At 31.2% G+C, this 19,413-nt stretch overlaps 1 protein-coding gene across 5 annotated transcripts in view; it reads left to right on the top strand.

Moving 5' to 3' along the window:
• LOC127732710 (pyruvate carboxylase, mitochondrial-like) overlaps positions 1-16,360 on the top strand; it is a 36,662-nt gene extending 20,302 nt beyond the window's left edge. For all 5 annotated transcript variants that reach the window (XM_052241888.1, XM_052241890.1, XM_052241886.1 and 2 more), the window contains 11 exons: positions 783-1,007; positions 1,683-1,839; positions 2,164-2,270; positions 4,119-4,252; positions 4,577-4,826; positions 6,085-6,213; positions 6,859-6,974; positions 7,500-7,679; positions 9,544-9,792; positions 10,254-10,394; positions 12,901-16,360. In XM_052241888.1, the coding sequence (XP_052097848.1) occupies positions 783-1,007; positions 1,683-1,839; positions 2,164-2,270; positions 4,119-4,252; positions 4,577-4,826; positions 6,085-6,213; positions 6,859-6,974; positions 7,500-7,679; positions 9,544-9,792; positions 10,254-10,394; positions 12,901-13,161 (1,949 nt within the window). In that variant the 3' untranslated portion in view covers positions 13,162-16,360. The remainder of the gene's footprint in view (positions 1-782; positions 1,008-1,682; positions 1,840-2,163; positions 2,271-4,118; positions 4,253-4,576; positions 4,827-6,084; positions 6,214-6,858; positions 6,975-7,499; positions 7,680-9,543; positions 9,793-10,253; positions 10,395-12,900) is intronic.
• Positions 16,361-19,413: the final 3,053 nt, after the last annotated feature.

Genomic DNA, 19,413 nt, shown 5'->3' with positions numbered 1-19,413 from the left:
ATTTAACTGTGAATAGTTTTTTATCTGAGGTTCAGTTTTGAGTTGTAAACAGGACAATTAAAGCTACTTTACAAGTTAGGTTATAAAATTCTAGCATCCAGGTTAATATTTTATTTTCAAAAAGTCATTTTAGAAAGCCAGAATTTGGTTTTAAAATTACAATATGATATATATTAAGGACATTGAGTCTTCGCTATATTATTGCAAAATTAAATTAGTTTTCCATTGACAGTTTTATTCCTTTTTATAGACTATCAACCAACATGGCAGCTGTTATTAAAAAAGAACAATGGTGATATATTGATCTTGAACATTTGCTTTTTACTTACAGAGCGTTTTAGTGCCAAGTGTTAATGGATTGATTCTGTTCTTCCCCTTTTGAAATTGACCCCTAACTGTAAATATAGGTCAGGCATATCAACTTTGTACCTGTCATATTCACTATGTACTTGGTACACCATGATGAAAATATCTATTTTCTTTCTTATTATCAGTGACCAACAGTTTTAAATACATGTTTTATATTGTAATTTTTTATAAAGATCTCTAAAATATGTATATGTTGCATGCCTTGTATTCACAATTTTAATGCATTTTTGTTAAAATTACCAACTTGATGATCAGTATAGGAGAGAAATAATAGTAAAAAGATGACAAATATTTGCTATTGATCTTGTTTACTCTTAATACTATTGCTGATTCTTAACATAAAAAATTACTATAATATTTTGAATTTGCATTCTTATAAAAAAAACTACATTTTGCTTTACATATTATTGTAGCTAAAGCACCTCCTCCAGGGTGGAGAGATATTCTAAAACAAGAGGGTCCTCAAGCATTTGCCAAGAAGGTACGAGAACATAATGGACTATTATTGATGGACACAACCTTCCGTGATGCTCATCAGTCACTCTTAGCTACTAGAGTCAGAACATATGATTTAAAGAAAATTGCTCCGTATGCATCGCATAAGTTTCATAACTTGTACAGTATGGAAAACTGGGGAGGTATGTTATTCAGATATTTTTTGAAAATTCAGTTGCATGAACTCAGCATCACTAAATTTACTTAATTTGTAAAGCAATCAACAAAATTTTAAAAAGTAACCAGAAGAAAATTAGCTTCATTTTTTTGGGTATTTTTCTGCTTGTATCTTCAATTCAAATAAACAAAACTTTCAAGAAATTTTCATAGGAATTTCTTGTAATTATGCTAATATTTATTTAGAAATTAGCAAAATTTTTATAAATATGAATAAACAGATATGGGTATATGCCAATCAGACACAATTAACAAAATGAAATCTAGAGATAAACAAATTGTTCTTAGTATAAAAAACATAGTGAAAAAAAATTAATTTGAATTTATTTTTGTAATAAATGTAAAATTTGTGAATAAAAGAAATTTTACATAAGATATGTCTTGGAAAATGACATTGACTGAATACTTTTTATAATACAATACATACAATTCAGTAATGCTTTATTTTAAAAACACTCTTGTCGCATACACATGTGAAACAAGGGGTAAACATATACAAACTACAGTCACATTTATACCCAGAGATCATAGAAAGAAATAAAACAATCTTGAAATAGAATATATTAATAATCACCAGATGTTATAATACTTTAACTAGTTTTAAAATGAATAAAGATACAATGTCCTATATACATGTACAGGTGCAACCTATGATGTGGCCATGAGATTTTTACATGAATGTCCATGGGAAAGGTTACAGGAGCTGAGGAAGAGAGTCCCAAACGTACCATTCCAGATGTTACTGAGAGGAGCCAATGCTGTAGGCTACACTAATTATCCAGATAATGTTGTATACAAGTAATTATGATGTCTAGATAGATAACACAAGGAGTTTACTGTCCAATGTTTATTGATAAATGTATTTTTTTTTCTTTTGTTTATAATGAACCATTCTTGATTAATTAAAACTAACTAAAAAAATCTTTTCTTGAATACCAATTAGTTATCTATAAATGTAGTCAGTAAATTTGTTGAAGAAGAAAAATGTCTCACCAGTCAAAAAAGTAAGATATGTCATTGGGTCTTCTATTGACGGAAAAGGCACAATATCATGACATGATTTTTGGTATAACTCAAATCTGATGCACCTTGTACAACCATTATTTCAACTATTATTTTCAGATTCTGTGAATTGGCAGTGAAACATGGTATGGACATCTTCAGGGTATTTGATTCACTGAATTATGTACCCAACATCATTGTAGGAATGGAGGCTGTAGGCAAGGCTGGTAAGAAATATTTCTTTTAATTGACAGTATTATTACTGGCTTTAAATTAAAACACAAAGCATTTTCTAATTTCATATACCTATGTCCAATTCTGTTGTTTGTGAAATCAATTCTAAAATGATGTCTGGTTTTCTCCTTTTTGTGATGTTCCATTTGAAATACTCATTAAACCAAGGTAATGTTTTGTGCTGAAAAAATTATATTAAATAGATTGGCATAGTCTGATGCAACAACACTTCTGGTGATGTTTTTACATTTCTCTATCACAATGGAATTAATTTATGGCATCCAATGATTTATCGTCTATTAAACATGATGGACCATATATTTCAGAATTTTGTGAAATTATGGCCCACCTAACTACGGTATGAGCTGTCATTAATTACTTCTGAATTAGGTTTCAATAAAAACTAAAGTGAAATAACAAATATTAGTGTAAATGTCATATAAATTAATGAGTACATGCTCATTGAAAAAGTATTAAAAACATAAAGGGTTTGTATTTTTAAATTGAAAAGTCTGATGTTGATACACACATTTATACCAGTTGCAGTATGCACAACACATTTTTAATTAACCTTCATCAGATACACTCAAGCAAAATAATGTTTTGAAGAGTTAAAATTAAATTTAGGAAAGACAGAATTGTCTTAGGCCAACCCTGACCATAGGAGTTCCAAGCTGTAATTTAAGTCCAGTTACATAATTCATGAACTGAAAATTTACAATTAAAATGCACTACTGTGGATTCATTTTTATTCGTGGTATACCAATTTTCGTGGGTTTCGTGGGTCACAGCGAACCACGAATTTAAGAACTCAACGAAGAATAATCCCAAGAAATGTGTATGGAGTCGGATGTTTATTTCCGGTTATGTTATGCAGTTCTAGTATAGTGGTGACTAGCGATAAACATTGTAACATAACACATGTTTTTATTGAAAGAAGATACAAGTATTTTGATTAAATCAATAATAAATATATCGAATATCAGTGATAATTTACTATTATTAAATTGATTAAAACTGTTCATGGAAAATAACTGCAAGTTGTTAATTACCGTGTCATAGTTTGGTTTACTGGTGATTAAAAATCAATAGGATTAAGTACAGGGATATTGCCCGTAGGTAATATTGTTTATGACAGGAACATTTATTTTCACACCTTTTACTTATATGACTGTTTATTATATCGTGATTAGGGAAATGAGCTTTCAATCATAAGAGTTTTGAATGCCTTATAAAATTCCGACAAGAATTTATAAATTGTAAAACAAACAAATAATTAGCTGTCTCTGTCCATTATTGTAATAGAAGTTTTCAATGAACACTTTAACCTAGAATGACCAAGCGAGGATTTTGACAATTCAAAACTTTTTCAATGAATTCCTTCTTTTTTGTTTGTTTTATTATTGATCAAACTAAGGAGGTTATATGATCTCCTAAATCAAAAAGAAAACACCGAATTACGAATCTGAATTTATTATTTTTTTTGTAATCAGCGATCCACGAATTTACATATACCATGAAACGTCTTTTTTTCTCTATCCACGAAAATTGATACCCACGAAAATAAATGAATCCACGGTATTTAAATCATTCCAAAATCCAAGATCATCTACTCTATGGTAGTATCCTTTGGGAGCTAAAGTCATTAACAGCAGTGGTACTGATAGTAATTTCAGTAATGTCTGTAATTTCTAATGAAAAGAATTTAACATTTTAAAATGTGAATTTTTCTTATTAGATCATTTTTAAGACAAAAATTTACTCAGGCTCAATCTTTATAATTTAGAGCATTAATTATTAGAATTAAGAGATTTTTACTTATTTGCTTTACTAACTATCAGGTGGTGTGATTGAAGCTGCCATATCTTATACTGGTGATGTATCTAACCCTAACCTGGAAAAGTACAACCTGAAATACTATACAGATCTAGCTGATGAGCTCGTCAAAGCTGGTACACATGTTTTGTGTATCAAGGTATTTTATTTGTAAAGATTATATAAGAAAAGACTATTAAAAACTATAGTTTGTTATTATTGGAAGACATCTTAAAATTTCAATTATACAAAAGTTATGAAAAAAGCAAACAAATCATTTATCAATATATTTGTGCTTTCCATTCATAAACATAAAATGAAAATGCATCTTCAATATATATACAGGAGTTACAAGTGGAAAAGATTCGAAAATTGGCCTAAAAATAAATATGCTTCTATCTGTTTCTTTTCCAGAGCTGGCTATACTTTTGTGTGATATATATGATATAAACTTGCAATTTAAGTCTAGAAAATGTTTTAACAGGATATGGCAGGTGTATTGAAACCAAGAGCTGCTAAGATGTTGATCACTGCTCTGAGAGATAATCATCCAGACATTCCTATACATGTGCACACTCATGACACAGCAGGAGCTGGTGTAGCCTCTATGTTAGCCTGTGCTGAGGCTGGAGCAGATATTGTAGATGTTGCTGTAGATTCTATGTCTGGACTGACGTCACAGCCAAGTATGGGAGCTGTAGTATCCAGTGTGTCTAATACAGAACTGGATACAGGTAACTTTAGCACTTTCAATGTGTCTTTGTGGCAATTTATTTTACATAATCTTCTTACTTTCTTGATGTATTTAAATAATGGAACGCCCAAATTTTAAATATTCACAAACATTTATATTCACATTATTGTCTTGATTGGGGAAGTAGTCGTGATAAAGTGTGTTGCAACATCAAAAATAATAGTAGAATTCTTATTGAGAAAACTTTGAAGTGCTACCTGAATTCTGTGTTTTATTCATTGTCCATTTATTAAATGCATCAATGTAACCCATAAAAGAATTTAGAAGCTGAGGGCTGCATTCTTTTCATGGTTGTTATGTAATTTTTTGGCATATATAGATTCATTTCTACAGATATTTTAACAATTGCTTGTTCGTGGATGATAAAAAATTATTCATTTAAAAAGTTATGTTTAGAGATTATAGTTTGCATAAATAAATGATAGTTTTACATAAAATTAATGTAAGTAAAATACAATATCAATAGAAAGATCCTATTTTTAGAAGATGTTTTTGTGTGAGCAATGTGTAAGATGTAAGATTAAAGAACCATGGTTAGCAGACTCACATACCCCCAGCCCAAACATTGTCACTGGACAAACAAAATATCACCAGATTCCTACAAATATCAACTGATAAACATTTTTTGTGGATATACACATCTACATATAATGTCCTCATTAACCACAAAAGTTTCATGAAATTCTGTTGTGTGGTTTTAGAGGAGTTGTGCTGACAAACTGTTGCAGAAGTAAATTGTGGCCAAATTTCTAAATTCAAAGGGGCACAACTCTTAGAAAAAACATTGAATCATAATTTCCTGTCGATATGCACATTTCCATAATATGTCCTTATTATCTCAAAGTTTCACTGACTGACAGATGGACAGGCTAACGGACTGTTCAAAAACATTATACCTATATAATAATGTAAAAACATGATATAGATTTGGAAAAAAGCTGAAAAAGATTTGATTTAGAAACTAAGCAATAAAGAAGACAAATGTTAAAAGTAGACTTTTTTGTCAATTAAACATGTTGGTTGCATCTGTTGATAGAAGTGTTGAGTGACTGGTATAGACAAAAGGGCAACAAAGGTTTCTGCACAAACAAATTGAGAGAAATATCTAAGTTGCTTTACGGGATAAAAGAAAATAGCTCTTGTATCAATTATATAAAGTTTTAGTTGGATGTCGTCATCCAATAATTCTTTAGGGAGAAAGGCAGCCAGTTGAATAAAACAATAGTGTTTATTTTCAGGGATAGACTTACATGATGTTACAGAATACTCATCATACTGGGAACAAACTAGAAACTTATATGGTCCATTCGAATGTTGTAAAACCTTAAAGAGTGGTAACTCGGATGTCTATGACAATCAAATTCCAGGTAAGAAGTAAATCTCATTTACTTGATTATAACATTTTGCCCTGCATAACAATGTCTTGTGATTTTTATATAAAACATACATCTTTAATACTGAGAAACTGTGAGATAAATTTAAAAAGTATCAAACACCTAAGAAATCTAATATTTATTATATCAACTTTCACAGAATAGAAACTTCCATACTCTAAACCTTAAGTGTTGGTTTAACTAACCACTGTGCAGGTTATATTATTGATATTTACCTTTTGGGGATACAAGTTATTGACAAACAGGTTGACATCTTCAGCAATGATCATTACTGATTGTAACAAATAACAAATCCAGGCTTGCAGTCAGGATTCACCAAAGTTATTTGTAGATTAATGATGGTTTTCCAAACGAGAGGATATCTCAATGAAGGGCGAGAACCCTTTGATGAGATATGGACGAGAAACATCCTTGAGCTTGAAAGACCATTGATAATCCGTTTATCGCTATTTTGCCTATGATGCGTTGATGTTTACATTGACAATGGCATGTGCTCCCTTAGTTTCTAGCGACAATTTTCTATCTCAAGCAAGTAGCATGATATGAAAGATTATCACCAAAAAAGATTAAAAGAAAAATACATAAAATAGCGATAAAGTGATTATATTTCCTTTTTAGGAGGACAGTATACTAATCTACAGTTCCAAGCCTTCAGTCTTGGTTTAGCTGAACAGTTTGAAGAAGTCAAAAAGAGGTATTGTGAAGCCAACCTTCTGTTGGGTGATATTCCTAAGGTAAATATAACATTTCTTTTTATGTCTGATGTTTACCAACATGTGTAGATACTTGTACCTTTGTCTCTAATTCTGTCTTTCACATATTTTTTATTCCATCCTTTGAAAATAAAGCAGAATTTACTCTTTCTCTGTCTTAACCCTAAATGGCTGAGGCATATAACTGTATCCTTGTTTGCACCTTTTATGCCCACGCAATGAAATTTTGTTTTACCCCTATTTGTCGGCCCTGTAAAGGGTACATGATTAGTCTAGCTAATTTCTCCTACAGTTTTGTAGCTAGAACTTTTATACTATGCAGAGTGCTTTTACACACAAAGTTTTTGATCAACTATCAATGAATCAAATATTTTTTGTCAATTATTTGTTACAGATATCTTATGAATATAAAAAAAATCTTAGGTTTCATAGAGGACTTAGTTTAATATATATGCATGCATTTGTTCAATAATATCTTTAAAAGTATATTTTTCTATTCTTGGAAAATAGATGTAAATTATATTAATAGAGATCTTTTGTTTATAGGTAACTCCATCATCAAAAGTTGTAGGGGACATGGCTCAGTTCATGGTACAGAACAAACTGAACACCATACAAGTAGAAGATAGAGCAGAAGATTTGTCACTTCCAGTTTCTGTAATAGAATATTTTCAAGGTTTCTTAGGGGAACCACCAGGAGGTTATCCTGAACCTCTCAGGTCAAAGGTTAGAACTTTTGTTTTCATTTATCTAATATAGAATATTTTCAAGGTTTATATAGGGTAACCTCAAGGATGACATCATAAATTACTTGGATCAAAGTTTAGAATTTTTATACGACCGCAAAAAAATTGCGTTCGTATAATGCTATCATGTTGTCGTCCTCCGAAGACACATTTGGTTTCCGGACAATAACTTTAGTTTAAGTGAATGGATCTCTATGAAATTTTACCAGAAGGTTCAATACCACAAAAGGAAGGTTGGGATTGATTTTGGGGGTTATTGTACCAACAGTTTAGGAATTAGGGGCCAAAAAGGGACAAAAAACAAGCATTTTTGTAGTTTCCAGACAATAACTTGTGTGTAAGTGTATGGATCTCTCTGAAATTGTACCACAACGTTCCATATCACAGAGGGAAGGCTAGGATTGAGTTTGGGGGTAATTGCCCCAAACGTTCAGGAATTAGGGGCCATAAACAAGCATTTTTCTAGTTTCCAGACAATTTGTGCTTAAGTGTATGGATCTCTTTGAAATTATGTACTACAAGGTTCCATACCACAAAGGGAAGGCTGGGATTGAGTTTGGGGGTAATATCCCCAAACTTTTAGAAATTAGGGGCTAAAAACAAGCATTTTTCTAGTTTCCAGACAATAACTTGTGTTAAAGTTTATGGAACTCTCTGAAATTGTACATTTTTCCTGAAAAGAAAATAATCTTCAAAATTGCAAAAAAAAATTTGAGGGGGGATTTTTTTTTTGGGGGGGGTGTTCATACTTTTTTTCTTCAAGATTTTTCAAAATTTCAAATTTTTTCAAGAAATTTTTTTTTTGGGGGGGGGGGGACAAATTTTGTTTTGGGGGGTGTGTAAATTATTATATATAACAGATTAACTATTTATTGTGTAACAGCACAGTATTGCCCAATAGCAAGAAATCTTCAATTGAAAATAAATACAAATCTTTTAACCAATTTTCAATTTCTAACCTTGTATTACTATTTTGGATATTTGGCCCCATTTTTAAATTGGTCTACATTGAGGTCCAAAGGGTCCAATATTAAACTTTGTTTGATTTCATCAAAAACTGAATTATTGCGGCTCTATGATATGCTGAATCTTATTGTGCATTTAGATACTTTATTTTGGGCCATGTTTTCAAATTAGTCCATATTAAGGTTTGAAGGGTCTAAAATTAAACTTTGTTTGATTTCAACTAAAATTAAATTTTCGGTGTTTTTTTATATGCTGAATCTAACCATGTTGTTAGATTTTGGATATCTGACCATACTAGGTAAATTAAATGTCCCATTTCAAATTTTTAAAATCTTTGACCACATTTATTTTGTGTCAGAAACCTATATTATGTCAAAAATTTGATCACAATCCAAATTCAGACAGTTTCAAGCTTGAATATTGTGTCCAAACTTGCCCCAACTGTTCAGGGTTCGACCTCTGCGGTCGTATCAGGCTGCACTTGGCGAAGCATTTTATTTGTTAACATGTAATATAGAATATTCCCAAGGTTAATTTAGGTAAACCACCCATAAGGCTTTTTAGGTCAAAGGCTAGAAGATTTGTTCAGTTTTATCTTTTTGAATATTTTCTATTAATCTGTGGGAATCCAATTCATTAAAGTATATAAGTTAGAAATTTATTTTCCAAGGTCTATTGATAATCAAAAAAAGTTTTAGACGTTTCAAGTATTTTCAATAAGTTTCTAAGAAAAAGACTTAACCGGTTATTATGACATAATTATAATATGTGAAATGCTTTTTGAATACAGAATTCCAGACTTAGAAAATACATGTGATCTCTGAAGGTCATTCTTTATTGAATCTGAAAACAAGTTATAGTAACCTATAAATTTACAGATATTAGGAGATAAACCAAGAGTAAATGGAAGACCAGGAGCTTCTCTACAACCTGTTGACTTTGATAAAATAAAGGAAGAATTAATAGAAAAACACGGGAAGAGAATCAGGGATGTTGATGTCTTAAGTTCTGCATTGTATCCTAGTGTGACTGATAATTTCCTACAGTTCAGAGAATTGTATGGACCTGTTGATACTCTAGACACCAGTTTATTTTTGGCTGGTCCAAAAATGGCTCAGGAAGTACAGGTATAATAGAATATGTGTATTCAGTAAAACCGGTTTCATTTGATCTCTTTAGGACTTTAGATTTGGTTTGGAGTAGACATGTGACACTTTTAAGATGATTAAAAAACAAATACAAAAAAAAAACAGTATCATCAGCAAACTGGTGAGGCTGTTTTTAGGATAAATATGAGGATTTTAAAATCTGAGACTATGGTGCTGAATTGAAGTTTATTTACCTTTTATAAAATCTTACATATAAAATTTCCAAATGGACTTAAAAAGATTAATATATTATGGAAAAAACTTTTGAGTTTCTGACAGTCAGTACTTATTTGGGGTATTTTTAATTGTCTAATCTTCAATTTTACCTAATTTCACTTTAAAGATATAAAATCAGATTATATAGTTGTATAAAAGGAATGAAAGTCTTCTGACAATATAAATACTTGAAATAAACAAAGTTTTTATATTGGATATTTCAGGTTGATATAGAAAAAGGTAAAACACTATCAATCAAAGTATTAGCTGTTGGAGATTTAAACAAAAATGGACAAAGAGAGGTTTTCTTTGAGTTAAATGGACAGCTTAGATCAGTCATGATTAAAGATGAAGAGGCTTCTAAGGTAAGATATTGCAACTATTATCACTTAAAACCTCATGAGAAAAAATAATCATAAGTCATGAACATTTCAGTATAACTTATGATCAATTTTAGTCAAAAGATTTTATGATTTTGAAACTTATATACAATGCTTCTTACCACCAAACACAGATCAAGTTCAAATCTGGGTGGGGTCACTTTCACTGTTTTTGAGTTATGTCTCTTTATAAATTGGCAAATTGGCGAATTTACCATTTCCGCACTCTTTATACTTTGCCTTAACCAAATGTTCTATAACTTATACACAATGCTTTTTACCAACAAACACAGATCAATTTCAAATAAGGGTGGCGTCACTTTCATAATTCTTGAGTTAATAGAAAAACAAAGGCTGTATCCATCTATGACACAAAATCAGTACATACAGAGTAAAAAAAACACAAAAAGTGAAGGAACAGCGCTTACATTGCTGTTCTTCATCTCAAAGTCACAGTGAGACCTTCAACATGGAGCAAAAAAAACTCGCACTGCACTGCAAGTTTAAGACAGCCCCTAGCACTTGTTTGAGCAAAATTCTTTGCAAAATGATTTGGATAAACATTGTAAGATGTAACACCACCAAATTGGGCCACTGTATTGTATATTTTCATTTCATGTATTTTATTGTCCCCCTGTCCATCGCGGACATAGAAATACCAGGCATCTGTCCGGTCTTGTTAGTGCTCTCACATGTACAATTCTTACTACATTTTTATGAAACTTATATGATAGGTTTATATCAGCAATGTCTTGGACGAGTTTGAAAATCAGTGCTGATCATTTATTTTTAAAAGAGTTATGCCCCTTGGAAAAAATTAATAATATGGAATTTGCATCTTTAGCGCTCTGATTGGTACAATTCTTGCCTGATTTTTATGAAACTTATATAGATTTATATTAGCAATGTCTTGGACGAGTTCGAAAATCAGAATTATTTTTAAAAGAGTTATGCCCTTGGAAACATTGATTATATGAAAAATTGCCTTGTGAGAGCTCTCATGTGTACAATTCTTGCCAGATTTTTATGAAACTTATATCATTGGTTTTTATTAGAAATGTCTTGGACAAGTTTGAAAATCAGTGCCGATCAATTAGTTTTTAAAGAGTAATGCCCTCTGGAAACATTAATTATATGGAAAATTGCATTGTTAGTGCTCTCATGTGTACAATTCTTGCCAGAATTATATGAAGCTTATATTATAGGTTTTTATCAGCAATGTCTTTGTAAATCAGTGCAGATCAATTATTTTTAAAAGAGTTATGCCTCTTGGAAATATCAATTATATGGAAAATTGCCTTGTGAGCGCTCTCATGTGTACAATTCTTGCCAGATTTTTATGAAATTTGTATTATTGGTTTATATCATCAATGTCTTGGACGAATTTCGAAAATCAGTGCTGATCAAATATTTATAAAAGAGTTATGCCTCTTGGAAATATTGATTATAGGGAAAATTGAATTGTTAGCGCTCTTATTTGTACAATTCTTGTCAGATTTTTATGAAATTTATATTATAGGTTGATATCATCAATGTCTTTTTTAACACTTTCTAAAATAAATGCTGATCAAATATTTTTAACGAGTTATGCCCCTTGGATATATTTTTTTAGTTATTGCCCTTGTACCTTAGATAGATAAAATATGTGCAAAGCGGGAAACATTGGAACTCTGTTCTTTTATTGTTTGAAAGTTGTTATCTGCCATTGTTTATGCAAATTATTATAAATGTACAATGAAAAAAAAAATTTCAGTTCATTGTGAAATCCCTTTTTTTATATTATGTTCTTTCATTCACATGCACCTCCTTCACCACCCTCATCATCAATTATAGGAGTAATAAAAGTACAATAATTCCAGATGATTAAAAAAAATCTAAATGTCTACAGTCACTAGCACATCTTGAATTCACAACATTTCATCAGATTGAGCAAGTGAAGAACATGATGATGATGAATGGCTGTATAACATCAATGGGCAAATTATATACATATTCAAGATAAGAACATGTTAAATTTTTAACTTGCATGTCACCCTACCAGAACACATTATTCTAACTCTGTGCCATCAACTATCTCTTACTCCTAAATTATGCATGATTAGTGGAGAAGCAGAAAATACAGATTTTCACTTGTTTGGTTTGATCAGGCTGTGGATCCATCCCAAAGGAACAAGACAACTGAGGAAATAGTGGACAACATATTTCTGACTTCACATTTATGTGCTTAATAAAATATTTTAATCACATCTTCTCAAGGCTTTAAATCAATAGAAATACCAGCTGTTAGTAATACAACAGCTTTTTATTTCTTTAAAAGAGTGACCTGTCATGTTCAAAATATTACCAGTTTTGAATAGTCATAGTCTTTTGACTTCTCATCTCTTTACCGCAGTTTAATCAATTTTCAGTTGAAATTTAATTTCTTACATTTTTAGAAGAAATAGAAGGTAAATATGTTCATTTTTTAATACATTGCTTTTCTTTATTGAAGGAACTTCACTTCCATCCAAAGGCCCTTAAAGGTGTAAAAGGATCAGTTGGATCACCCATGCCAGGAACAGTTATAGATATCAAAGTTAAGGATGGTGAAAAAGTTGAAAAAGGAGCTGCTTTGTTAGTTATAAGTGCAATGAAGATGGAGATGGTTGTCAATGCTCCTTGCTCAGGAATTATTCAGAAAATCTGTGTTGAAAAAGGAATGAAATTAGAAGGGGATGATTTGTTGTTAGATATTGAATGTCTTCCTGAATGAAAACTTTTCCAGGCATATTTAACTGCAGATGGTATTGTCTTATGAAGACTGATTAAGGTTTTAACATAGAGGATATAGTGCTGCTAAAAAGTGCTAGGTAGTAATTGGTTGCTTGTTGTTGTTGAGTGGTATTTTTCAGAATCTAGATCTGTTTTCAGATGTGTGCTAATTACTTAGTTTAAATGCAGGATCATTTCTACACTAATTTTTCATTCATTTAATTTTCAACATTTTCATGACATTTTTTAAGCTTTTGATATAAATCTTTGGAATTCCTTTGTATATGATAATTTAGAGGAGACTGAATAATTCTGTGACAATCTCTATTAGTACACAGTACTAAGCTTAAAGTTAAATGAATATCCATTTTTGGAACTTGATAGTGCTAGAAGTTATATTTAGAATAGTTTATACAAAATTTTACACAACTAAAAATTGTTAATTCATTTATTACAAATGTGCAATATTTATGCCAAATAATCATCTGAAGTAAGGTGCTAAACTTTTTATTTCATTTTAACTAAAAAAAGAATTTTTAAAAGATACAATACCAAGGACGGATTCAGGCAGGGGCGTGGCAGGCATGCGCCCCTCCTAAAACTTGCAAAGTATGGTTTGTCCTCAGAATAAAGAATATTTCGATAATTTTACCTCAAAAAATTTTTCGCCTCGCTCCGCCAGGCAAAAATTTATAAGTTTGTACCCTCCCTTACCTAAAATCCGGGATCCGCCCTTGAATACAAGGAGGCATGTAAACTGCAATATAAAATTATTTCTTAAATATGGTTGATACACCCTGTTAACAATAAATTTGCAGATAGCTATGCATAACTTATTGTTATGTTTAGTTTGGAATCGATTAGTATTAATTTAATTAAAAATTAAATGAGAAATGTTGTAAGTGACCTCCACTGCCATACTACACAGATTATTAACATATCATTGAATATTATAAATTTGAAATATTCAGTAGATGTTGTTTTATTATATTTTACATTCCAAATATGAAATAATGACGATCTTAGATATAAAGATGTCTAAATTAATCTTTGATTGCTACTTAGATTATGTTTTTAATTTGTTTATCATATGATATTAATATGTGCACTTGTTACTGCGGTTTTCAAATATTTTACTTCATGCACACATTTTTTTTTCTAAGTATAAGAGCACCTTGTTTTATGTTTAGTAGTTGGGCAAGCAGTTTGATCAAATGAATTCAATGTTGTGTGGTAAACTATTAAAGATAGAAATTAAAGCATAGATGTTGTTCAGATTCCAGGAATTTCACTAGCATGGTTAATTTTATAAGTTGCATTTTCAAATTTATGTTGATTAATATTTTAATTAAAGTCAACTTTTCAATATGAGTACTACCCCAAAATCCTCTGATGTTAATTAAGCCTTGAAATAACAGTTGTTTTAGTCAGTTAATTGGTGCATAACTTTATATATTTATCAGATGAATATTGGAATGATGGTGTTTAATTATATCTTTAAATCTTTATAATCTATTTTATCTCTATTTGTGAGTCATTTAATTTTATTGATGTTGAATATCATATTGATTATTTATATACATATACTATATTGAATTTGAATGATCTCCAATGCATAGATGACTTTGTTTCTGATTAAAGTTTAATTTTTATTTTGCCTATACATGTAAACGAATTATTATTCTTGCCTGTGTATGGTATATTAAGATCTAAACAATATTTTCAATGAAAGACCTTGTTATATTGGAAGAAGTCTTTTGAGGGTGTTGCTGCAGACTCAGTATTTAAAAGTCTAGGAGAAAATTGCATTTGTAAACTACCATCAATCTCACAATGCCAAGGTTCCTGTGTCTATGTGTGGCTGTGGGGTACAGTAATCATGTGTGGTTTTGGTTCAATGGCCAAGGGAAGAAGGACCCTGACATTGTGAGGATGGACTGCAAAAGTTCAAATTCTGTTGAAAATAACAACATATACTGACAATTAAATGGCCTATTAAATTAAAATTATTTCAGAAAAAAAAAAATTCAACCAATATAAACTTCAAATAAATAGTGATTTTGGTAAAATCTAAAATATAAGTGTTATGAAATGGTTAAAACTAATGTAGACAATTTGATGACAATAACGGGTGTTTAACAATCTGATGACAATAACGGGTCTTTAACAATCTGATGACAATAACGGGTGTTTAACAATCTGATTAAGATACAGATTCTGTGTCCACTCTTTGCTTAGAAGAATCTGACAACACTCCATTCTACTTTCTGGTAATTATTTCATCAGCTTCTTTTATTGTTCTTAAATCTAGGCAAAGCTTGAACACAGAATCTGACAACACTCCATTCTACTTTCTATTCTGGTAATTATTTCATCAGCTAATGTAAAGCCTGCCTACAAATTTTTAAAAGTTTGTATCTTAAGGACAAAACTAGAGGATCTCAAAAGTTCTTTAAAACAGAAAGTAGAAAAGGGTTTACAGATCCTTGTAAACAGAACATTGACACAGAATCTGTTTTTAATCAGATTGGGTCTTTATCAAAAGGAAATATTAAGCCAGATGCTTGCTTTAAGATTTATGGAATTGTTTTGAGATATAAAACTTTTTTAATTCTAATATCTGCTTTTCAGCTGCTTGTTACACTCTTGCTTGTTAATTGCTGGTCTATTACAACTTTTTTTATAAACTGTCTTGGATTTGTTATTTAACACATAACTACATGAATTCACTTTTTGTATTAGAAAAGAGAACAGTATATTAATTAACATGAAACATTGTATGATGCAAATACCCATTTTAAGTGAGATTAAAAAATAACTGCAATCTCTCATGAGAACATTATAATCAATTATGGTTTGAAATGTTATTCCATATTTCAAAGTGAGTGATTTATAAAATTAGAATTAAAAAAATATATAGTGTATCTTGAACTAACAAAGATGAAATATGAGGTTTGAGTCCTGCAACTGTTGTTGCTTAAATATTATTTGGTTTTTCCAGTTCAAAGAATCATTCAGAATTGCATAATATCAACACTGTGATAAACACCTGATTCTCAGATCTGCAGAATTACTGGGCATTTATTGTACAATTTTGTGTTCAACATTTTCAGTCATAATGTTAATTTTAGTTGTCTGTTATTCTTATATAATCAACATATTAGAGAGATAGTTTCATTAATAAAGTCAATGGCATTGTATCTTCTTGTTTTAAATCATTTGGTATGAAAAGATTGATGTCTCATGTTCACCTTGTAATCTTTAAACCATAATAAGGAGGAGAACATTTTAATTTTATATAAAAAATAGAACCCTGCCATAACCTGGATTTTAATGAGCTTGCTCAAAGGGTACAGTGTAATTATTTTTAAAGTTGATGGATTTAGTGGGTATAGGAAAACCATGAATTTCGATGTTCAACGAAGTTCACATTTTTCATAGGCTTGTATGCAGATTTAAAAAAAACAACGAAATTTAGTAGCTACGAAAATACAATTTTTCTTCAATCCACGAAAACTGGTATCCATGAGAATAAATGAATCCACAGTAACAGTCAGAAGGAAAACATATCACCGTACCTAGACTCATCTGTTACGAGGCAACCAATCTTTTTTATTCCTGAATGCCAAATTATCTAAAGGGAGGCAATACCAGTTTTAATGTATTTGCCTGGAGAGGGAAATCACAACCTCCTTCCCTCAGGATAGCATTCTACCAACGGAGCACTGGGGGTCTGCCAAGAAGAGAAAAGGAGATACTCTATTCTGCTGTAAAATTACATGCAAGAAAATATCTATTGGTATTGATATATTAAAAATTATTATAGTTCTGTAGGTTGTAGACAACTTATATAAAGATTTGATTTCAATAAGAGTGAAACACTACTAGGAGAGAATGTTTGGTGATTTCACCAGTCACCAGTCCTGCCAGGGTCTTTTTTTAAATTGAAGGTTTACTAGCTCTAACATGCACAGCTAATTAAGTAAAATAAAACAAGAATGCATTCTGTTAGTTAAACCATTTCCAGTATTACTTGTTTATATCAACACTGAAGGCTAGTGGTTCCAAGAACTAGATTTTTATCTCATAATAAATAAAACTCATGGAAGTACTCCAATGAAATACAATAATACCCTCTAATGCAAAGAAAACAGGGATACCTTTTACAAAGAACACTGATCAAACTCGTGGGAGAACTCCAATGAAATGCAATGATACCCTCTAATACAAAGAAAACTGATCAAACTCGTTGAAGTTCCCCAATGAAATGCAATGATACCCTCTAATACAAAGAAAACTGAACAAACTCATGGAAATACTCCAATGAAATACAGTGATACCTTCTAATACAAAGAAAACAAATCAAGCGCATGGAAGTACTCAAATAAAATGCAATGATACCATCTAATACAAAGAAAACTGATCAAACTAGTGGAAGTTCTCCAATGAAATGCAATGATATACTTTAATGCAAAGAAAACTGATCAAGCTTATGGAAGTACTCCAATGAAATACAGTGATACCTTTTAATACAAAGAAAACTGATCAAACTCGTGGAAGTACTCCAGTGAAATGCAATGATACCCTCTAATACAAAGAAAACTGATCAAACTCGTGGAAATTCTGCAGTGAAATGGAGTGATACCTTCTACTACAACGAAAACTGATCAAACTCGTGGAAATACAATGATATCCTCTAATACAAAGAAAACTGATCAAACTCGTTGAAGTTCTCCAATGAAATACAACGATACACTCTAATACAAAGAAAACTGATTAAGCTTATGGAAGTACTTCAATGAAATGCAGTGATGCCTTCTTATACAAAGAAAACTGATCAAACTCGTGGAAGTACTCCAATGAAATGCATTGATACCGTCTAATACAAAGAAAACTGATCAAACCCATCGAAGTTCTCTTATGAAATGCAGTGATACCTTCTAATACAAAGAAGACTGATCAAACTCGTGGAAGTTCTCCAATGAAATACAACGATACCCTCTAATACAAAGAAAACTGATCAAACTCCTGGAAGTTCTCCAATGAATTACAATGATATCCTCTAAAACAAAGAAAGCCAATCAAGCTCATGGAAATACTCCAATGAAATACAATGATACCCTCTAATACAAAGAAAACAAATCAAGCGCATGGAGATACTCCAATGAAATGCAGTGATACCCACTGAGAATAACAGGCACTTGTCTCTGAACAAAATAATTCCTATATACCTAAATAATTAACACTAGGGAACCTTAACGTTTTACTGGGGTAGACAACCGAGGAATCGAATTATAACAAAAGTTCGCGACCGATTGTCATTTTGGAAAAATGCGATTTAAGTTCCTTGTGTTATATTAAGCTATATAGGACTTTTTTTCAGAGACAAGTGCCTGTGCAAAATAACTACAAGATCCATCTGTAAATAGCCTAGTTCAACACGACTTCACTGTACATATCTATCTAAATTCTTCATTTTTCTTCATAAATGCCTGGCGAAATTTGTAATCTTCTACAACGTTGATAGGTTTCCCTCTATCAGACTATTTTATTGAACAAAATAGCAGATATCTTAACATGTGACAAACTTTTCTATTACTGAAGTACTCAAGGTTGACTGGGGAACAGATATATGGTCACCGTTAGTCTTCTTTCGACCGCAGTAAAACCCTCGCCAAAGTGGGGCGTCCGTTTGGCTGTGCGGGTGTATAAGTTTGCAGCCACGTCCGGTCAGAATGAATGGGGATGTTAAATCAGATGCCTCGTGTGAAAAGAGTGCCACGTTCTTTGCATGTTAAGAACCCTTGCAACAACTCTTTGAGGGGTCCGTAGGTGGCCTGTTGCAAGGCAAAATTTCTGTCACTATCCCATATACCCTTATTTTCCCGTGGCAGTCCAAATTTCCCCGACCTTCATCCTTGACGGCCTCTATTACAGTATCTACCTATTGTATTTATTGTTAATTTGTTCTCGTCCTGCAGATGCCTGAAATATTTGCCATTGGACGATAAACAACCAACAATCAATCAATCTATTACTGAACAATTTATTTATTGGTGAGTTTTCTTGATTTTGTTGAGTGTTCTGTCGATAGTCTTATTATAATACATGTTACAGCAAGGATTTGTATCTTACTATACAAATCCTTGGTTACATATATAATATTGGTAAACCAATATACAGATGAATGTGGCGCAATCTGATAACATTTATTGACGCAATTTATACCATCAGAAAAATAAAGAGTGGCGCA

The sequence above is a fragment of the Mytilus californianus genome, unplaced genomic scaffold (genome assembly GCF_021869535.1).
Source record: "Mytilus californianus isolate M0D057914Y unplaced genomic scaffold, xbMytCali1.0.p SCAF_26, whole genome shotgun sequence".
NCBI classification, from domain to species: domain Eukaryota; kingdom Metazoa; phylum Mollusca; class Bivalvia; order Mytilida; family Mytilidae; genus Mytilus; species Mytilus californianus.
The sequence above is the reverse complement of the archived record's forward strand: the minus strand, read 5'-3'. Positions and strand labels throughout refer to the sequence as shown.